The sequence below is a fragment of the Saimiri boliviensis genome, chromosome 2, assembly GCF_048565385.1.
Source record: "Saimiri boliviensis isolate mSaiBol1 chromosome 2, mSaiBol1.pri, whole genome shotgun sequence".
Classification (NCBI taxonomy): Eukaryota; Metazoa; Chordata; class Mammalia; order Primates; family Cebidae; genus Saimiri; species Saimiri boliviensis.
Window position 1 is genome coordinate 203495753 of NC_133450.1, and position 21856 is coordinate 203517608.

The 21856-nt window shown below is 37.0% G+C and overlaps 1 protein-coding gene across 3 annotated transcripts in view; it reads right to left on the reverse strand.

Annotated features, from left to right (window-relative positions):
• The window catches only part of SVEP1 (sushi, von Willebrand factor type A, EGF and pentraxin domain containing 1), a 210617-nt gene that overhangs the window by 177843 nt on the left and 10918 nt on the right, over positions 1-21856 (reverse strand). For all 3 annotated transcript variants that reach the window (XM_074395151.1, XM_003925239.4, XM_074395153.1), the window contains exons 2-3: positions 3746-4001; positions 51-227 (exon numbers count right to left, since the gene is read on the reverse strand). In XM_074395151.1, coding sequence (XP_074251252.1) covers positions 51-227; positions 3746-4001 — 433 coding nt within the window. The remainder of the gene's footprint in view (positions 1-50; positions 228-3745; positions 4002-21856) is intronic.

Sequence of the window (21856 nt, forward strand, 5' to 3'; positions counted from 1 at the left end):
TGTTTGTTACACAGCAACAGACAATTGATAGACACTGATTGGAAACTTACCTGTGCATTCATACTGCAGCCCTTTCCCATAATACCCCTTTTCACAGATGCACTCAAAATGGCCTGTGTGTGTCCCACATTTGCAGCTTGCCATTCGGTCACAGCAGTCCTTGCCTTCATCACAAAGATATGAGCAGTGGACCATATCATCTTGAATAAAACTCCCAGAAGGTAGATCTACAAATAACATGACAGAGAGCAATAAAAAAAAAAAATGAGTCACAGTTGAATGTTTCATTCTCTAGTCATTAAAGTTTAAGTGCAAGCTGAAGAAAATATCTTTCCATATCTAATTCCCAACTGCTTCCTACTCCCACCCAAATACGAATGTGTGTTATTTGTACTAGCGCACTCTGGGATTTTGTTGCAGCCAGTTAAGTAATTTCAGTCTGGGACCTCATCATTAGTTCTCAAGGCCATGCAGGGTCAGGCAGAAATTAAGTACTTTAGTGAGGAATCTCCAGATGCTGCAGGAAGGAGGGCAGTTGGTTCTGCAGGTCATTCCTCCAGCTTCCACAGCAGCAGCATTCCACTGCCTCTGTGTGAGGTCACGCCCCAGCAACCAGATTCCCCAAATCCTTGTTCAAATGAGAAACAAAGCCACCATCTTGATCACTGCACAAAGATGTTAATTGTCAGCCACTGACTTTGGAATAAACACCATCACTTCTATAGTATTCAAGTAGGTAAATAAAGACCACTCTTATTACTTGAGCCATGCTCTGAAGCGAGGCATGCCGGGAATGCAATAACTCAGGCAGACCTGTTTAGAAAGTGACTTGACAGGGTGGGGTAAGGTTGAATATAACTGACCCAGGATGGATGGCCTAGAATCAGACAAACAGTGTGCCCTTTATTCTTTTAAAGAGGTTCAAAAGTTTTAGGCTAAATTTCAATACTAGGTCCATGGGGCTCTAAGCCAAGATATCATGATGGGCCCGTAGTAGGAATTTAAGTCGGTGAGTTTCAGCAAGACACGTGGGCTGCAGGTGGACACCTGGGAAGGAGACTGGTGGTAGACTCAAATGTAGAACATCTGTCTCCATGCATCTAGATAGGGGCAAAGCAAAGGGAAGACTCCAGGCCCAAGGGAAAGAAACCAGCACAACCAGGTACCCTGGTAAGCTCCTTTCAATGGACTGTGGTGTGAGTAAAAGATCTGTACCACAGGCCCCTAGGACTTAGCTCTGAGACACAGGGCCACAGGTTTAGTTGGCAGCAAAGCAAGTTAGAGAGCAAGACAAACCTAGTTGTCCAGCCTGGGTAACATAGTGAGACAATAACAATTAAAAAAAAATTAGCTGAGCGTTGTGGTAAATGTCTGTTGTCCCAGATACTTGGAAGACAGAGGTGGGAGAATCACTTGAGCCTGGGAGGTGGAGGCTGCAGTGAGGTGTGATCACACCACTGCACTACAGCCTGGGTGACAGAATGAGACCCTGTCTCAAATAGGGTGAGAAGAAAAGAAAAACATAGCTGTCAAGACTAGTACACTAGCAGTCAGGTCTGGAAGAGAGATAAGTGGAGGAAGAACAAATGAGGAAAGCTATTATTCTGTAACCTGTGTCTATTGAGAATAGCCAGAAATATGAACAGTAGTGAGACCCAAAGTGGATCCATCCAAATTGAAAGCAGCTGCAGAGAACACAGAGGCAGGAGAAATGAGGCTCATTTCCTTTGATCTGATCACGTCTTTCCAGTAAAAACAGGGTTTTTTTCCTACTAAACCTAGAAACTCAACTAAAGTATTACACATTTTACATATGAGCATAGCATGATAAATGTGGTATCTTCTAAAACCCTATTGCATTATGGTAACAAAAATGCTTTCCTTGTGGACTCTAGTTTCTGGGTCAACTTCCATCAGGGCAGAAGTCCCCAGTTCTAGAACACAGAGGGAAGACAGGAGCTGAAATGTGTTGATAGCACTCATAATTTCATAATCCCATCTGGCAACACCCACTATCTCCAACTGCAACTACCCTGTTTTCCCACTTAACATATCACTTTCCTTGGAGAAAGGAGAAACAAAGGTACTCAGTTACTGAATTTCTTCCGTGTGCTAGATACTATATTTGGTAATGTTTAAATATTTTATTTAATCCTTCTGAAAACCCCTGTGATACATATAATAATACTTTCCATTTTTAAAGGAAGGAAAACTTAAGTTTATGGTTGTTAAATAAAGTGTCTATGGTAATTAATATTAAATAATATTAATAAATAATAAATAACAGTAATAGCAGACAGTTATTGAGTACTGAGTATAAAAAGCCATCAGGAACTTTCTCATCACTTCATATGTATTAACACATTTAATTCTTGTAAAAATTTTATGAAGTAGGTACTATTTGCATTCCATATTTTATTTGCAAGAAACCTAAGGAATATAAAAGATATGTGATTTGTAAAAAAAAAAAAAAAAAAAAAAAAAAAAAAAAAAACCTCTCAGCTAGTGGTTAACAAAATTGGGATTTAAATCCAGACATTCTGGATTTTTAAGATTTAGCTCTTAAAAATTAGATTTCATTAAGTTGCAGGCCCAGAACTTAAATCCAAATCTATTTAAACTCACATCCATACTTTATTTCCCATACTCAGTTTCTTGTTGCTTCTAAGCCCTGTCCTAAGTTCTTGCTCACTTCACTAAAGAGATAAATCATCATCCCTCAGAGAGATAAATCTTTTTTGCTCATGCCTATAATCCTAGCACTTTGGGAGGTCAAAGTGGGAGGACTGCTTGAGCCCAGGAGTCTGAGACTAGCCTGAGCAACAAAGTGAGACCCCATCTCTGTTTTTGTTGTTGTTGCTGTTGTTTTTTAAAGAAACTACAGTAGAGCTAATCCACTTATTATGAACATCACTGATTTCTTAGAATTCACGTTGCCATGGCTTTCCCCTCAAACGGAATCTTTCACGTGGATACCTGCAAGGATCAAGCCTAATCTGCCACATCACTTTAATCTGAGGCTAGATTTCCTGTGATTTATTCCTAGGCTGTGTTTTCTTCTCTTAGCTCACTAAGACACATACCTGTAATCTGATAGGAAGTTTATCTAACTTACATTATATAGCTAACTTATTATAATGTATAATTGATATAATTTATAAATTATAATTTATAATTAAATTATAAGTGATGTACAAAAAGCTCTAATAATAATGCATTTGCTGATTTTCTTCCCTTTTAGGGTTAATGCTCTTAAGCTTTTACATAAGCATATCTATCTGCAAATTGTCAGGGCAAGAAGTATGTGTTAAGTATTTATTGTTCCTATATCTTCATGTGTATTTCTGGAAACATTCTGGTGAATTTCACTGAGCATGTCTCTGAATGTTTACTTCCTCTGTCCAGATAACTGTCAAGAGATCTAAGTCAAGGCTTCCTACTCTGTGTGTGGCCTCAAAACACACCTAAATTCATTCCATTGATTCTAAGGTGGGAATATATGGATATTTTAGTGAAAACACATAGCAGCTGTTAAGAAAAAAACAAAAGGAACTCTCTTGTTGCAAGGTCAGAATGTCATCTCTGTGAAGTTTAGCACACTTCACGATGCCCGAAGGACACATGGGCATCGTGCTCAGCAAAACCTAGTGAGGGTTTGATATTACCCTTCTTTGGATTTCAAGCAGTGAGAGGGAAGGAAACCTCATTTAAAAGTACCTTTGTGATGCCATTAGGTTTCCATTACCTTCATGCAATGCCCGGCGAGCTAAAGCCTCGAATTCTTCAAAACTGTGTAGCAAGTAACAGTGCTCCTCCTTTGGGGTGGAAGCCATGTCATTCAGCTCTCGAATGTTCCCTTGCCATATGCCAAAAGTGAAGATCTCCACTCCTGAATCTCGCAGTGATGCTGCAATCGGTCTAGGGTCTCCCCCATTGGAATATCCATCAGTAATGAGAAATAGAACTTTCGTTGAGTTTTCTCTAGCATGAAGAAGAATTTGCTGTAATGAAATGGGGGAAAGTTAGTATGAGTTTTGACTGTGTTGCCCTACTGTGTGCTTCTCTTCTTATGTAAGGCGGTACTTGCAAAGACCGTTAGTATTTCTCAGGCATGAGGGATGGAGGCCCTAGTCAAAGAGTAAAACAGAAATAGGCACAGATGAGCGCCTATAATGGTCTTCTCTGAGAGCCACAATACACCTCAAAAGCATTTAAATCTGTCATTATCATTATCATCATCATCAACAACAACATTGCTGATGGAGCTTGCTAATGAAGTGTAACAGACACTTATGGAATGGATTTTTAATCAATATTACTTATTACATTATTTTATTGATTCTCAGGCTCTCAAAATATGAACTAAATCTGAAACCAAATTCCACAAATTCTATCTATCTATCTATCTATCTATCTATCTATCTATCTATCTATCTATCTATCTCTGTCTAAATCACTGCATGATCATACACTAAAATTCTAAGGGGAAGGAAATGTTAACAGAATATGACTTTTCCAGAGTCAATAATGGCTGACCTGCTTCCTATATTTGTTTTTCCACTGCTCCTTCAAAAAACGTAGAATTGATTCAATACTTCATCTTTTTGGACCATCCAGTACTAGCATAAAAACAGCTAGTTTTGTTAGTGTCCACAAAATACTAATTCACTAAATCTGACATTGAGACTTTATTATTTTAGGACAAGTGAATCCCATTTTACAATGATATATACTGTTTCTTCTCCACAGATAGAATTTTAAAAAAAAAAAACTTTTTAAAAAGACATTTTATATATTGCCACTGATGCTTTGTAACACCAGACTATAAAGTCACAGGAACTCCAGTGGTGAATCTGGCCTTTAATGCAATTTGCTGTTGTTGCTTTTTATTACAGCTGGGTAGAAAAGATAAAGGAGCACCAGGATATATTTTCTGGTAAGTTCTTAGAAGAAATTCCTGCTAAAAAGTAAATTAATTAACTTTTAAAAAAAGAACTTCATGTTTATTGGGCAAGAATACAAGAACCACTACATGTTTTTCAGGAGGTAGGCAGGAAGAGTGACAATGTTTTGTTCAAGTGAATCCTATGTCTTGTTCAAGTGAAAAGGAGGTATTGTGATTTTTTGACCCAGTAGGGTGCATACTCATTATAAGATCTGGATTTTCTCAGACTCTAAGATTCATGTCTGTAGAAAGCAATCTTCATTAGTATATAATCAGTGGATATTCATTATAATTCAATAATTTTTACCTAAATTTAGTTAGTGTTTGTGAGCCAAAACTAAACGTGCTAAACCCGAATTTAAGGAAAACTAAATGAAACTAATAATGCCTCCAGAAGATATCTGGAAAGCCAGCAGTTTGAGAAGAGGTATTAAAACACTTCACCACATTCTTTTTCAAAAGACCAAATGAGATCAAAGAAAATCGCACAGATGGGACCACACTAAAGACAGGCACAGAGGGTGGCTTCTGCGACAGAGTAGAATTGGGGATGTTACCATAGACATTCCCCAAATACACACACCAAGGGGTCCAATCCACACTCTCAAAATTCTTGGCTGTTAAAGTTTAAAAAGCTGCCTTCCTGATGAATGACAGGAAGATTTGGAATGAATGCTTGGTAAGTATGAAAATTTTCCACACTCTAGACAAGAAAAAAACCTCTGAGGAGAGGAAGAGGGATTGTTGGGGAATAATGAGAAATGTGAGCTCTTGCTGTGAGACCCTGAACTCTCCACACTCTCTCCACACCCCTAACCCTGTCACAAAAGAAGACATGATTGACAAGCATCCCTTTAGGCATGGAGGTCCACAGGTCCTCTTTCCATCTGGATATCTGGGATGGTGGTATGTCCCAAAGGAGTGCCGCTGGTCACAATGACAGGGGACAATATTGCAGTGGTCCCCAACGTTTTTGGCACCTGGAACCAGTTTCCTGGGAGACAGTTTTTTCCATGGACTGGGATGGGGCTAGAGGACAGTTTGGGAATAATTCAAGTGCATTATATTTATTGTGTACTTTATTTCTATTATTTTTATATAATAATATAGAATAAAATAATTATGCAGATCACCATAATGTAGAATCAGTGGGAGTGTTGAACTTATTTTCCTGCAACTGGATGGTCCCACCTGGGGGTAATGGGAGACAGTGACAGATCATTAGACTCTAATAAGGAACACATAACTTAGATCCCTTGTGTACAGTTCACAATAGTGTTCACGCTCCTATGAGAATCTAATGCCGTCACTGATCTGTGAGGAAGCAAAGCTCAGGAAGTATCAGTCCATGGCCTAGGAGTTGGGGACCCCTACAATAGACTAAAACCACTCTATTGGGTGATAAAGGAGAGGGCACCTGATAAAGCTTATGTATTCCAGAGAGCAATTTTAAGACTCCTAAGGGAGTCTTGCAATAATAAAGGTATGGCAGTAGATGATACCACAGACCTTGTGAGCCAACAGCAAGGTAGAGATGTGTTTCTCTCCGGCAGTATCCATGGGAAGAGATACTGGAAGCCCCAGGAATAGTTGCATCAAAAGTGACAAAACTAACCAACAGACAAGTGGATGACCAACAAAGACCATCATGACAATTGTTGAGAAAACTACGCGTCTCAGAGGATGGAAGCACAGGACATGTCAGGGTTGAGAGGTGAGTATCTCCTCCTTTGCTGTAACTTTACCCAAGCCCCAGAGCTTCAAGGCAACTACAGGGAGGAAGGGAAGAGGTACTATTTCTCAATGTGATTTTGTTTTCAAAAGTGCCATGCTTGAGAGACTTCTGATTTTGAGTTTGCTTAGATGTGCCTACATGAGGTTTCTGTCGTCAGGAGAATTGGGGTCACAAAATGTAAATTAAATTTAGTGCTGGGGAAGTAGAGATTAAATAACTTTAATCAGCAGATAGTGAATGTATTTATTTTTTACACACACAATTTTTCTTCCTGATGAAACCTTGTGATATTTGGAAAATAAGTAGAGAAAACTTTTTTGAATCCTGCCATCATCACCTATTTAGAAGGAGAGGCAAGGGCTAGAGGTGAAGGGCAAGGCTAGAAGAGAAGGAGGTCACTTAACCCCTTTGTAACACAGTTCAAAGATATCCAGGGAAGACAGGCTCAGTATTTCCAAGGCCAAGGGCAACTTCAGACAGAAGCCTAGTCTTCTCCCTAAATGTAACTTCCCTGAAGGCAGGTATTTTTTGTTTTCTAAAGTCATCAAAACCCAAAGGATAGAAGAGTGCTTGGCAAATGATACATGCTCAATAAATATCTCTCAATAAGCAGTGGTCCACTGTGCAGCAATTCTTCCAGTTGCTCAGGCAAAAGCCTTGGAGTCATCCTTATCTCCTGTGTCTTCCTGTATCTTGCTTTAGAAAGTTTCCCAACCCCAAGCCTACTAAATACTCTCATATGCTTTTCCTTAATGCTTAAATTTTTTAAAAATGTCTTAAGTCCAAACAGATATTTTTTGTCTTTGTTGTGACATAGAGACTACTTTTATTTTTATTCAACAGAATAAGCAATTTTCCTGCAAACACTTACTGGTTAAACTGTTCTTTCCTGGCCATAGTCTCTTCATTCTGGTTCATCACTCTGTTTGCTTATTCTTGGCCTACACCACCCTGTTTTGGCTGCTATAGGTTTATACTATTTTTTTTTTAATCTGGTAAGGAAAGTCCACCATCTTTTTTCTCTCTATTAAAATGTTTGTGGTTAACCTTGAATATTTCCATTGGAGCTTGAAAGTCTGCTTATGGAATTCTTCATTAAAATGTTTCTATCTAATCATTTGATCCAGTAATCCCACTTCTAGGAATCTATCCCAAAGATATACTGGCAGATACAAAAAAACGGGTGGAACCAAGGACCAAACCCAGTGGAAATGGGCAGTTTTAAAACCCCCACTGTGGTCTCCAAATACTATTACTCACAAAAAAGAACCAGAAATTGGTGAAGAAATGGGTGATTTCAGGTCTATGTCAGGGAAGGTGCAAAATGAGCTTACAACATCCTATCATATCAGAAAACAAAGATGCTGTTTGAGATCCTTAAAATCATGCCCAGAAGAATCAGGAGCCAGCCTAAAGAGGCTCCTTCTGACCAAATAAAGGTCAATTTGAGTATCAACAAAAATAATAATTGAAATGGTTTTAAATGCATCAAGTATAACACAGACATTTATATAGGCATTTTGTGTGTGTGTGTGTGTGTGTGTGTGTATACATATATATATATATATATATATATATATATATATATATAATATATATATATTTCCATTTTCAGTTAGTACACATTCCAGGGGAAAAGTGCTATTGGCATAAATAATCATTGGAATAAAGTGAAATATGCACACACACACACACACACACACACACACACATTTTTGTTGTTGTTTTTCAGAGCCACCTTTGGTTCTGAACCTTTGGGGAAAAGTCCAATTATCTGTTATGAATGACAGATAATCTGTTATGAAATGAGACATTATTTGTCTTTAAAATTACACTTTTGCATATTCGAAGGGTAACTCCTAGTTCTAGTATGTCAAGATGCAGCAAGTTGTGTTTACACCATCCTTGCTGTTTACCAGGTAATAAACTTGCTTTCTGTCTGAGTTGTTTCACTCTGAAGTCATGGTCTCACCTCCACAGACACCCCGCTCCCAAGCTTGTGCTCAGTTTGATTACTGTTTCTTCTACAAGGTCACAGCAGTTAACTGTAAGTAAGACACTAAAAAGATGAGAATTTTCATAGAAAGGAGGAGAAGTGAAACAAAAAGGAAATTGTCTTTTCAGTGTGATATTCTCAATAGTGCCTGGCAGAGTATGTGTTCATAACTATTTCTTCAATGAATGAATTAATAAATGAGTGCAGTGGATAAACTATAGGATAGCCTGGAGCAGAGGTACTTGAGTGAGTTGGTCTTTAGTGAGTAGTGTCCATGGGTACATGCAGGTGTGTATATTTTGTATAGTTTTGTACAAAAATCATAAAATTATATGTGCCTTTATTGTCCTTCTGAAACTAATGAATGCTATTTTGTGATATTAATCTAATGCCTATCAATAACATTCTTTAACATCCAGGTTAGGATTTAGCAGTGATTTCTTTCAGTACTACTCCTTCATTACACACAAAACACTTCAAGCCATGATCCCATTTTTCTTCTCTTTTTGCAGAGAACTGGTGAATATTTACAGGAACCATTACATCTGTTGGCAAGACAACATATTAAGCTTAAAATAGCAAGAATAGCAGGACTAGCAGTCCAAGCAAAGAATTACACAAGATCTGGGTTTGGAATGCACTTTAAGGATAGAGGAAGAGTGGGGATTTACTGAAAATAATTTTTCAGTAAATTATCATACTTGAATAAAAACATTAATTCAATAAAAACATTTTTATACCCCAGATTTAAGAAGTAAATAGATCTGTGGTAATGTTTGTGGAATGTAGTAGAAGCCCAGTACTCGATTCTCTTTTTAGTGTTCCTGAAATAGTTTACATCATCTGCTACCCTCTGTGAAGCATTTAAGAGGCAGAATTTTTTGGTCCAGAATACTGAATGAGACAAACCCTCCACTGCCAAAGAAAAACTCAACATGGACTTTGTATGGCAAAAGGTTATCACCATCTGTATTATATCAAGCCTCTGATTAGCTTGTATAAATATCTGGCAGGAAAGTAAGCTTCCCTTGTCCAGCAATCGTCATTAGAATGATAAAAATGCAGGGTTGTGTAACATTGTTCTAACACCCGAGATCCATCACCATTACGCAAGACTGCACCCCCACCTCATGTCAGGCCACAGGAGAACTGTTTTGAAAAATGGTCTTGAAAGAAAAAGAGAGGTCATAGCAGATCTGGCGTGCGGACAGTGTTTGTTCCTGGGCTTCATTAATTAAACTACGTGCCGATATCATACCAACCACAATACAACCTTAGTTGCAATTACCCACTGTAACCAGCCTTGATTGAGAATATTAACCAGAAAAGCTAATAGAGAATATTAACCAGAAAAGCTAATAAAGTCATCTTTTTTTTTTTTTTTTTTTTTTTTTTTTTTTGAGAGGGAATCTCACTCTGTTGCTTAGGCTCAAGTGCAGTGGTGTGATCTCAGATCACTCAACCTCTGCCTCCCAGGTTCAAGCAATTCTCCCACCTCAGTCTCCCAAGTAGCTGGGATTATAGGCATATGCCACCACACCTAGCTAACTGTTTGTATTTAGTAGAGACAGGGTTTTGCCATGTTGGTCAGGCTAGTCTCGAACTCCTGACCTCAGTTAATCTACCCACCTCGACCTCCCAAAGTGCTGGGATTAGAGGCATGAGCCACCACGTCTGGCCACAAAGTCATCTTTCAAAGAACTTGATCAATCTTGATGAGCCAATAGAAAAAAATATGTAATTAATTACTTAAAGAACTGAATACAATGAACTAATACCTATTACAACTATATGAAAGCTATTCTCCAAGGAGCAGAAAATTAGTTACATCAGTGTTTCAATCTGTTTGCCAAATATATTGGTGTTAAGAAACATTTAGTCCAAACGACACACCATAAGCTACTTGTAATACTTCACCCTTCAAACTCTAAAATTTCACCACACTTTGTCTGTTATTTAGTAAATATTTGTAATTTGAATCTCAGTTGTTTTTCAGTTCAAAGGATGTTTACAGTTTTATATTTTTAAATATTATTTATGGGAAAAGAAGCTATTCTGTTCATTGTTTTCTGGACTTCCTATATTCTAGCCTTTTTTTGTTTTTATCTCATCCTACTTCCAAGCTTTACTTCTATACCATTGTTTTGGGTATAGACGTTGTTCTCTTTTCTACTTCTAATTGAGATTGAATCCCAGCATTGCATTTATTTTCCCTATTACAATATTTCTGTCTTTTGTACAGTTCTCACTTTATTTTTTTCAGTTTCTCAGCCAGTTTTGTTTTTAGTCTATTTATCTTCTCTTTTCTCATCTCCATTTCAAAGTTTTATTCATTTATGTTAATCACATCTAACCTCTTTCATCTTTCTTTCTTCCTTTGTTTTCTTTTTTCTTTTTCTGTTCTTTCCTTTCCTTTCCTTTTCTCTGTCTCTTTCTTTCATAGGGAATTCTTACACTTTATGTCTTGCATTCTACCTTTATTTTACTTAGCAGAAAATTTTCAAAGAAGCCAGATAGAGATGCAGGTTTTCATTCTGCTTTTCCGCTATCCATGAATGAAGACATATATTCAGTCATAGTGTTTGCAACAAATGATAAACAACTAACTGGGTAAAAGTAAAACAAGTGTTGGAATTTATGGCTGTAATTTTTGCTAGCTATCATTATTATTATTATTAAAAACAAACTGATAACCTACCGAAATAATCAGTGAAGAGGTTAACCCTCTGATTTTTAACAAGCCATACTCTGTGTCTGAAAATGGAGGGCCTAGATCAGCATTGCCCAATAGAACCTTATGTGATGCTTGACATGTCATTTGTTCCGTTTCATACAGTAGCCATTTGCCACATATGGCTTTTGAGCACTTGTAATAAAGCTATTTCAACTGAGAAACTGAATTAGTCACTTTGTTTAATTTTAATTAACAAATTTAAACAGACACGTGGCTAATGCCTACAATACGAACAGTGTAAAGCAAGATAGATACATCCTCATCCCAGGATGAGAAAACACAAAATGTCTAGAACAAGCCTATGAAAATATTCTGTAAATCCAAGATATACAAAATCAACTTGAGGATATGGAAGAGTATATAATTTAATACTAAAATAAGAAAATAAGCATAATTGGCCTTGGGCTGTGGCTCACACCTGTAATCCCAGCACTTTGGGAGTCTGAGGCAGGCAGATTGATTGAGCCCAGGAGTTTAAGACCAGGCTGGGCAATATGGAGAAATCTTGTCTCCACACACACACACACACACACACACACACACACAAATGCAAAACGTAGGCTGGGCATGGTGGTGCACACCTATAATCCCAAATACTCAGGTGGCTAAGGTGGGAGAATGACTTGGGCCTCCGAGGTGAATGTTACAGTAAGTTAAGATGGTACCACTGAACTCCAGCCTGGGTGACAGAATGAGACCCTGTCTTAGAAAGAAAGGAAAAGAAATGAAAGGAAAAGAAAGGAAAGGAAAGGAAATGAAAGGAAAGGAAAGGAGGGAGGGAGGGAAGAAAGGAAGAAAGGAAGGAAAGGAAGGAAGGAAGGAAGGAAGGAAGGGAAAACAAAAAAGAAAAGAAAGAAAAGCAAGCATAATAAAATGGTGCTTTCATCACTAGGATTTAGAAAGTCAAAGCCTCTATAAAAACAAGAACTGAAAGCCATAGAAAGAGAATAGGCTGTGAAAAGAGAGATGTTAGAAGAGGAATTTGATAAGAAACGAATGCTTGAAAACTCAAAACAATGAAAGACAGAGATCCACATTGTTCATAGGGAGATTAAAATTTAGAAATTTAAAAGGATAAAGTTTAGTACAGATTTTAGTGTAGAAAGCTGCTGACTAATAATCTCACATAGCCACAAAAGTTTATATAAATGCTACCAAACTGAATTCAAATAATATTCAAAGAAACTGTCTCCTTTATATGATAAGGCTTATTCCTCAAATATAAATATCTATTAAAATTAGAAAGTCTTTTGCTCCAATGCAACACAATTATTATCTAAATTAAAAGGAAATAATTACTCAATATGATAAAAAGACATTCAATAAAATTAATCTCTGCTTATGAATAAAAATTAGGACTAAAAATACATCTCATTAGTATGATAGATTATCTAAAAACAATAATGGAACATGGATGAAGCTGGAAATCATCATTCTTAGCAAAATGACACAAGAACAGAAAACCAAACACCATGTTCTCACTCATAAATGGGTGTTGAATAATGAGAACACATGGACACAGGGAGGGGAACATCACACACTGGAACCTGTCAGGGGTTGGGGGGCTAGTAGAGGGATAGCAAGGGGTGTGGGACTGGGGAGGGATAGCATTAGAAGAAATACCTAGTATAGATGACAGGGTGATGGATGCAGCAAACTACCATGGCCACATGTATACCTATGCAACAAACGTGCACATTCTGCACGTATGTCCCAGAACTTAAATAAGTACATTAAAAAAAAATGGAAACCATATTCAACTGTAAAATATCACAGATTTCACAAGTATATAAGAAATAAATCAGTAGTATTAAGTATTTCATTATTATTTAAAATCCCTTTGAAATTTCTATCCAACATACTAAGACACAAAACCATAGAAACTGTTACATTTCTTTTTGTTTGTTTGTTTTTTAGAGACAGGGTTTCTCCATGTTGGTCAGGCTGGTCTCAAACTCCCAACCTCAGGTGATCCATCTGCCTTGGCCTCCCAAAGTGCTGGGATTACAGGCATGAGCCACCATGCCCAGATGAACGTGTTATACTTCTTAAATCTTCTGCTCCTTCTCACAAAATCACAGTTAGAAAGAAAAGAACAAACTGGAAAATACATGTATTATGTTTATCAAATACAGTATTAATGTCTTTAAAAAATAAATAATTTGTTTAGATCTCTAAGAAGGAAAAAAGAAAAAATAACAAAAATACAGTTGAGCATCTTTGACCAAACAAAACAAAGACCAAAAAAAGAAACTGTATTTACAGAAAATATGAAAAATGTTTAACTTCACTAATACCAAAATAAAGTAAGTTTAAAAATAGTAATACTGTTTTTTTAACTTCAAAATTTCAAAATATGTAGAAAAACAGACATTTTTGTAGGAGCCACTAGACTATAAGTGAGACTCAAAGTTCTGAGCTCACATGATACTGTCCAAAGGAGCACAAAGGAGAAAATTTGGAAATGGCAAACAACAAACTATAACATAGAAGTAAATTAAAAACCCTAAAGATACTATTAGGAGACAGTCAACATTTTGAAGTACAGTCATACATCAATTAATAATGGAGATACCTTCTGAGAAAAGCATCATTAGGCAATCTTGTTACTGTGTGAACATCGCAGACTGTGTTTACACAAACCCGGATGGTATAGCCTACTATACATCTAAACTGTATGGTGTAGCCTATTGCTTCTTGGCTAAAAACACACTATGTTACAGTACTGAATACTGTGGAAACTTGTAACACTATGTTAAATGTTTGTGAATCTAAACATGGCTATATGTCCAGCTCTGATTTTTACTAGTTCTTCAAACTTTTAGATCAAAGTTTCCTCTTTTAAACTTTCCCAAATTCTTCTGCTATGCATAAAATCAGTGCCCCCACTTACATTCCACTACATTAACCCCATCATCATAAATTCTTGTAGGTCTGGCTATATCCCAAGCCAGATGGCAAGATATTCTATAGCAGGAATTGAATCTTCTATTCTCACGCTATTGATAACAAAGAATAATGATGAAGTAAGATAATGAAAGCAATTGCCTTAATTTTTACTAGCTGTATGTCCACCATGCAGAATAAACTAATACATTCTAGGTCAAAACTTTGGTAGCAAATTACATCCTGTAATCATGAAATGAAAATTCATATGAATATTATATGTAAATTTATTTCACGAGACCCATATTGAGCATCTATCCTATAACGGGCACTGTGCTAGGTATTTACCAATTGTATTATTTGATAAAACAATAGAACCATTAACTAAAAGCAAAGTAAGTCAATAAATAGACAAAACAATGACAAAAATATAAGCCGGAAAGAGTATTCTGCAGTAATTGAGCTTTCCTATTTATACTGTAATTTTAAGTCAGGGACATTTAGTATGCTTCATTTATTTTAAGTATTTACTTGAGCTTCATAGACTGAAAGTCTAGAAAGAAAGAAAAATGTTGGTTGGCCCTATAACATTTAGGCTATTTATTATAGTCTAGCCAAATTACAGAAGAACCAGAGGGTCAAAGAAGAACTAAGTCTCAAATTTATGGTCACGAGGTTTTCCACCCACATACATGTTTTAGTTATTAAACACGAATACAAATCATTTTGAAATGGACCCACAGAGACAGTACAGCAAATTGGGAAATGATATGCACAGGAGTTGATGAGTAGCAGACTTAATTAAAACATTTTTTAAAAAATATGCAGAAGACCAAACAAATTTCTAATAATGACAAATTCCACCATTTAGAATAAAGACACATAGGGAATAAAGAAAATCTGAATAGCAAAAGAAAGTCCAAATGAAAATTGGAGGGAATCCAAATGAAAATTGGAGGGAAATGATATATTATTCTTTAACAAATTGCTAATTTATTATAGGATAAAAATTTTTATTATTAGAAAATTTTATAGGATAAAAAATTTTATAATTTTATTATCAATATTGTTATGAGTAAGTCTATCATTTTCACTTGAGATGTTAAATTCCTATCCAACATAACCAAGTAGTATTTAGTCCAAAAAGTCAAAGGTATTAGAGAAATTATTCACATGCCAATGTCAAGAGGTCAAAGAAGAAAGTAAGATAATCTCAAACGGCCCCAGTATCATATGGTTATTTGGGCATCAGTGTATGATTCTACAAACAAATTAGGCAAAGAATAGAGAGGTGCTTGCTTAATATGACCAAGAGAGCTATCATAAACCAAAGGCCAAAATAATGCCTGAAGCATTCTCATTAAATTCAAGAACATGGCAAGAATGCCTCATCACCTTTTTTTTTTTTTTTTTTTTTTTTTTTTTTTTGAAATGGAGTTTTGCTCTTGTGGCCCAGGCTGGAGTGCAGTGGCACGATCTTGGCTCACAGCAACCTCTGCCTCCCAGGTTCAAGTGTTTCTCCTGCCTCAGCCTACCAAGTAGTTGGGATAACAGGCGCTTTCTACCACACCCATCTAATTTTTTGCATTTTTAGTAATGACAGGGTTTCATCATATTGGCCAAGCTGATCTTGAATTCCTAACCTCTGGTGATTCACCAACCTCGGCCTCCAGAAGTGCCTATCACTTTTATGTGAGAAGTTTAGCTGTTGTCACAAGGCAAGAAACACAAATAAATATAAAAAAACCTCAATCATATTTTAGATAAAAGAGAATGAATTGAAAGATAATATTGAGAGGTGTTGAGAAAGACATATTCAGGAATAACTATTTCAACTGCAAAATTTTGCAGTAAGAACTGACCAGCAATAGGAGATTTCTAAAATTCAACTGTGGTATATCTACATGAAAAAATATACTCAAAAGATAATTTTATGAGAATCTATTGTATTGAAAAATTTTCATTATGCAACTTTAAAAACAAAAATTATGGCATAGACTTTTACTACATATGTCATATAATTACATATGCCCACACATATATAAAAAGGGAGACAAAAAACTGTAATTGCAATATTTTCCTGCTTTATCTAAACTATTAATTTGTATATTATTTCCATAAAAAGGAAAATAAGCAAAAATTATTTTTAGAGAAACACGCAAATAGAAGAAAGTAAAGACTCTGAATGGTTACTCTTGAATTAAATTTATTCACAAGTGTGTGAATAAATTTTGCAATTTATAGGGCCTTTGCAAATTTATTTGCCAAATTCACAAAGAATGAAGGCAACCATCCTCTGTGTTGTCTACAAGGACAAGATTTTCACTTCATTAGTTTAAACAAAGATTTACTGGATGTACATAGGAATATTTTTTCCAACCCAAAAGTAGGGAAAAGAGCTGGGTCTCAAGAGGGATTGAAACCAGGAACAAGCAAACCAGTAAAAGCTATGGTGGCGACTCTCTCCAACCTTACATTTATTTCCTCTGCAGTTACACAGTATATTGTCTCCACTTCTCTTTGTATATCTTCTTCATTTACTCTTCCTTACGTGGATGGGATTTCTATGGTTCTCTGTGCAGCCTTAACTCTGTATATTACCTTCCTACTGGTAACAAAACCAAAAAACACCTGCTGTCTCATGGCTCTTTGTGCCCTAATTCAAATTCCCAGGAAAAAGAATATAAATGAACTATCTCAATCTCTGGATTTTCACCTGCAATCCAAACAGAAAGAGACAACTCTCATGAGTAGGCAACAGACTAAAGAGGGTGGGTATGATACTCAGTGAAAGTAGCTCTTGACACGAGCTACAAAGAGAAGAAATATGCCATGCTTAGGCTTAGCTAATACTGCAAAAAATCCAAGCTATAAGGAGAAGAAATAATTTAATGCTATGCTTAGGCTTAGCCAGTAGAACAATTATTTTGGAAATGTATCAGGTCAAACTGTTCTCCCAAAAGAACACCAAATGCCAGGAAGCATGTGCAGAGATTGGGAGAATTCAAGTGTAAAAATACTACTGAGAAAGAAGAAAAATGTTACTTATGATTCAAAGCTGTTAGAAAAGAAAAAAAATGTCTTCTTACCAGGTATTGTAATACTTACCGTAAAGAAAAAGTTTAGCACGAACTTAGAACATATGAAAGACGTGGAAAATCTAACCATTATCTTGCAAGTACTTAGGCTTCAGCATTAAGGCAATTCTGGAAGGCTTCAGAGAGCCAAATGTATTTCAAATCAAATCTGACACAAGGAGGATACAAAGGAGTACAGGTTAAAGGGAGACTTTCTAAGTTCCTGAACTTACTGTGCACTTTCTTTGTTATAGTTAACTTAAATTCATCAAAAAACCACATTTAATTTGTGCCATTTATTAGCATTCCAAATAAACGACATTTGGAAGTTTGTTTTTTTTTTTTAACTTGTTTGTGCAATTGACCACATGACCACATAAATCAACCATTGTGGAGCAAAATATTCTGTGTTTCTTATCTTTAAAAAACAGAAATTAGGCTGGCTGCAGTGGCTCACGCCTGTAATCCCAGTACTTTGGGAGGCCAAGGCAGTGGTTCAGGAGGTCAAGAGATTGAGACCATCCTGGCCAACATGGTGAAAACCTGTCTCTACTAAAAATACAAAAATTAGCTTGGTGTGGTGGTGCACGCTTGTAGTCCCAGCTACTCAGGAGGTTGAGGTAAGAGAATCACTTGAACTCAGGAGGCAGAGGTTGCAGTGAACTGAAATCGCACCACTGCACTCCAGCCTGGGCAAGAAAGTGAGACTCCATATCAAAAAACAACAACAGTAACAAACCCCTGAAATCAAATCCCAAGTGATTTAGGAATGAGTTTTATTCATAGAAGATTAATTATCTGTATATAAATTATCAATGTCAGTAGTAATATTTAGGTACACATCTTTCAAATGTGTTGACTTTTAAAATTATTTTGAATAAAATGTAGTCTCCAGTGGATTAAACAATTCTTCAATTTAGTTCTATGCTTCCTCTTACAACAGGCTCAGTGTTCTTTAAACGTGCATTGGATATATAAATGAATCTAGTTTATTACCTACCATACTTGAAAAAAGATTTTAGTAAGCATTGATGATCATGAAGCTAATTGCTACAGCAAGGTTTTGAGGGTTTTGTTTTTCACCTGAAGAAAGTAATAAAATAGTCAAAAGGAGATTTTTTTTTTCTTTTGTGAAATGGGATACTGTATGAAAAGAAGAGGAATGTTATAATACGGGAGAACACTCAATATCTCAGATTAGGATAAACTGAATTTAACTGGAAGACCAAGTCTTGTAATGAGGTTTGGCATATAAATTTACAAACTTAAGTGTAGGCTGAATGATTGAGAATAATACTTAAGGGCACTTAGGACTAAAAGAAAATCTGATTTTTGCTTGGGTCACATTTTATTTCAATAAAGGGTGTGCAGTGGAGTGCTGGCCTTGTATGAAAACAACCTAAGACTTCAGAAAGCCAGATAAATAAAAAGGACAGAGGCAGAGACCTTGCAGCTAAAGATATGATCTCCTATTGCCTCAGAGGCTTGGTCTCTGCAAGGACTGGTAAAAATATCTGTTAAAGTATGTGAGGTGGGAGATGCCAGCTGATATGTTTATATCATGTAAGAATGGCATCTGAGAGAGGGTGAAGCGTGTATGAGATAAGGGCGGTTAGCTGGGATTATCAGGCTACTTAGACACTGCCCATTCAAATGACAATCTCCAAACATCCCCTTCTCTTAGTCCTGTATCTGCTCCAGCCTGCCTTCTGCTTGGTCATGGACACAACCAAGTCTCTTTCATGCCCAAGTCCCTTTCAGAGCTGCCCTCTCTGCCTCCTGACTTTGCAATGAACTTCACTGGTGAGCATGTATCAGTGTGTCTTGCATCTACTAGGTCTTCTGACAACATGACATAGAGGTAGTTTTGCATGGTGGTTAAGAATTTAGACTTTGGCCCAGACTGCCTGGACTTGAATCCTAGTTCCTCAACTTAACCAATAGTATAGCCCAGTTGAGTTACTTACATTCTCTATGGTTCAGTTCCTTCATCTGTATTTTACAAGTAATAATTATAAACTAACTAGCCAGGTGCAGTGGCCGACACTTGTAATCCTAGGACTTTGGGAGGCTGAGGCACGTAGATTGCTTGAGTCCAGGAGTTTGACACCAGCCTGGGCAACATGGCAAAACCACATCTCTACAAAAAACACACACACAAAAAATTACCCAGGTGTGGTGGCTCAACCTGTAGTCCCAGCTATTCTAGAGGCTGATGTGGGAGAATCACGTGAACCTGGGAAGTTGAGGCTCCAGTAAGCCACGATCGTGCCACTGTATGCCAGCCTGGGCGACAGAGCAAAACGCTGTCTCAATAATATTAATAATAATCAATAAATAATAACAACCTAAGTAAGAAGGCTTGTTATTGTGAAGATTTAACAAATTCAGACAGGGGAAGTTCTTAAAGTGCTGCCTGCCAAGTAGTAATCATTCATTACCATATACCATGATTCATCCAAGGAACTTTTAACATGTGGCTCGATCACGTCTATCAAGGAGATAAAACAATTACAATGCAACCAACATTTCACACAGAACAGTGAAGGAAAACTAGTAATCATGCTTATTAATGAGAGGACATGGGATTAGGAAAAATTGTGACTCTATAACCAATAACCACACAACTCCACCTGAGTCAAAAAGTAGGTGGTAATGCTCTTGGTAGAACAGCAGAAAAATAACTATTTGAATCTGTGCAATATCGAAGAGAACATTACAGGAGTGGTAAAAGGGCAGTTGTGACAGTGACATGGAGAGGGGATACGAATTGAAAAGCCCAGATCCTGCAGATTTCCTCTGAACTCACTGGATGAGCTTCTCTCTCCAGAGGTGCCGTAAGGTTTACCTCCTTGATCACATTTTGGGGAGAAACAGGTAGAGTCCACATCTCTCTGAGATCCTTCTAAATTCTCTCAGGAAGGTGATCTGAAGGATGAATTTGCTAAAATTATCCTATCATTTCAAAAGTCAAGCATCCACTGAATAGTCTTTTGAGGAGATGTAAGAACTATTTTATTTCAGTTATTTGCAACAGAAACAAATTCAGGAAAACACAATATAATGCTTGATATACTAAAATGAAATGTACTAAAGATAGGTCTTTTCAAGAACTCAAGTTTTAATGAATATCCTTTTCTAGGTCTTCGTGGGTGTATAAAGTCAAATAAGATGTGATCTTTGCCCTAAACAAGCAGAGGGAAGATAACAAATGCCACAAGATAGTTATATACCACGTATACACATCTCTGTAACTTCCTTATCTCCTATATCCCTACAGTATTTCCCCACATTTTGGGAAAATATCAAATTGGTGAATACAGATTACTCTGCAAAATTCCCATAAGAACCATACTGCTGTGACTTCAGCCATCCTTGCCCACTAAATTTTGATACTTGGCCTCATGTCATGAAACCATAGGAGAAAGAGGGAATATTGAAAGAGAAAAAGTGAAAAGTTAAAGAAAATAAAGAAAAAGGCATTGGTGCTTTCTGTGTTTGTGGACTCTCAATTCTGGCCCACGTGTGAGTTCTTCGAAGAACGCTCCACATTTTCTCAGATCCCACTTCCAGCACTGTACCCAGCAATTTCTTACTGCTGGAGCTGTCTGCTTAGTGGGCAATCAAGTGATTCCAGTTGAGCTATTTTCCATAGTTCCTCCTCCTGGAAATGTCATATACCCCTGCTTTGCCAAATATTGATAGTGCAGGCTGGTCCTCTTAGCCTCCCTTTTGAGCTGCTGCAGCAGACTCTGCTGATGGTCCACCCAGACTTCCCACACCAGCATCCGCATCTCTGCCTGAGGGCTTTGTTAAGTGCCTGGAGACAACTCTGCCTAATTGCAGGGGACAGAAAAGTGACAGAGAATCAGGTAGTCGCTAAATACCTGAGATCTATTCCCCTTAAGTTGTGGTAATTCTAAGGCCTGAAGTCCACACTGGCTACCAGTGTTCCCTCATGGAATTAAGAACCAACTACAGGTTTATGTTGCTGTTGGCTGGCTTCCTTTCCTTGTCTCATTTCCCTACTCTCCCATCAATGTTTACTAGGACCAACTCCCACAGAAGCTACGTACAGTAGAATCCTCATCTTAGGTTGTGCTTCTGGCAAAAGTTAGATGCAGATGTCAGATGTGTCTCCAGCTCACTTCTAGGCACAGGGGGCAAATCAAGGCTCCTGCTCAAGTTCTAAGAGTGCACACAGTTTATGACATTGAACTTACATTATATAGAGTTTTATATACTCATGGTAAACGTACACACAGTATGTGATGTACATTATTTTACAGGGAACTTTGTTTATCTCAGATTATTTGCTTACCGGAAATTCCTTTATTGGTAAATAGTTTTAGGATTTATACTTTTATTGTGAACATACTGATGATTTACCATATTGCTCTGGAAATAGGATGCCAATTTCTTAAATATGTAGACATATTGTGAATGCTCTATGTTCAGAGAAAAAGACCCGTGAAGAGGAAGA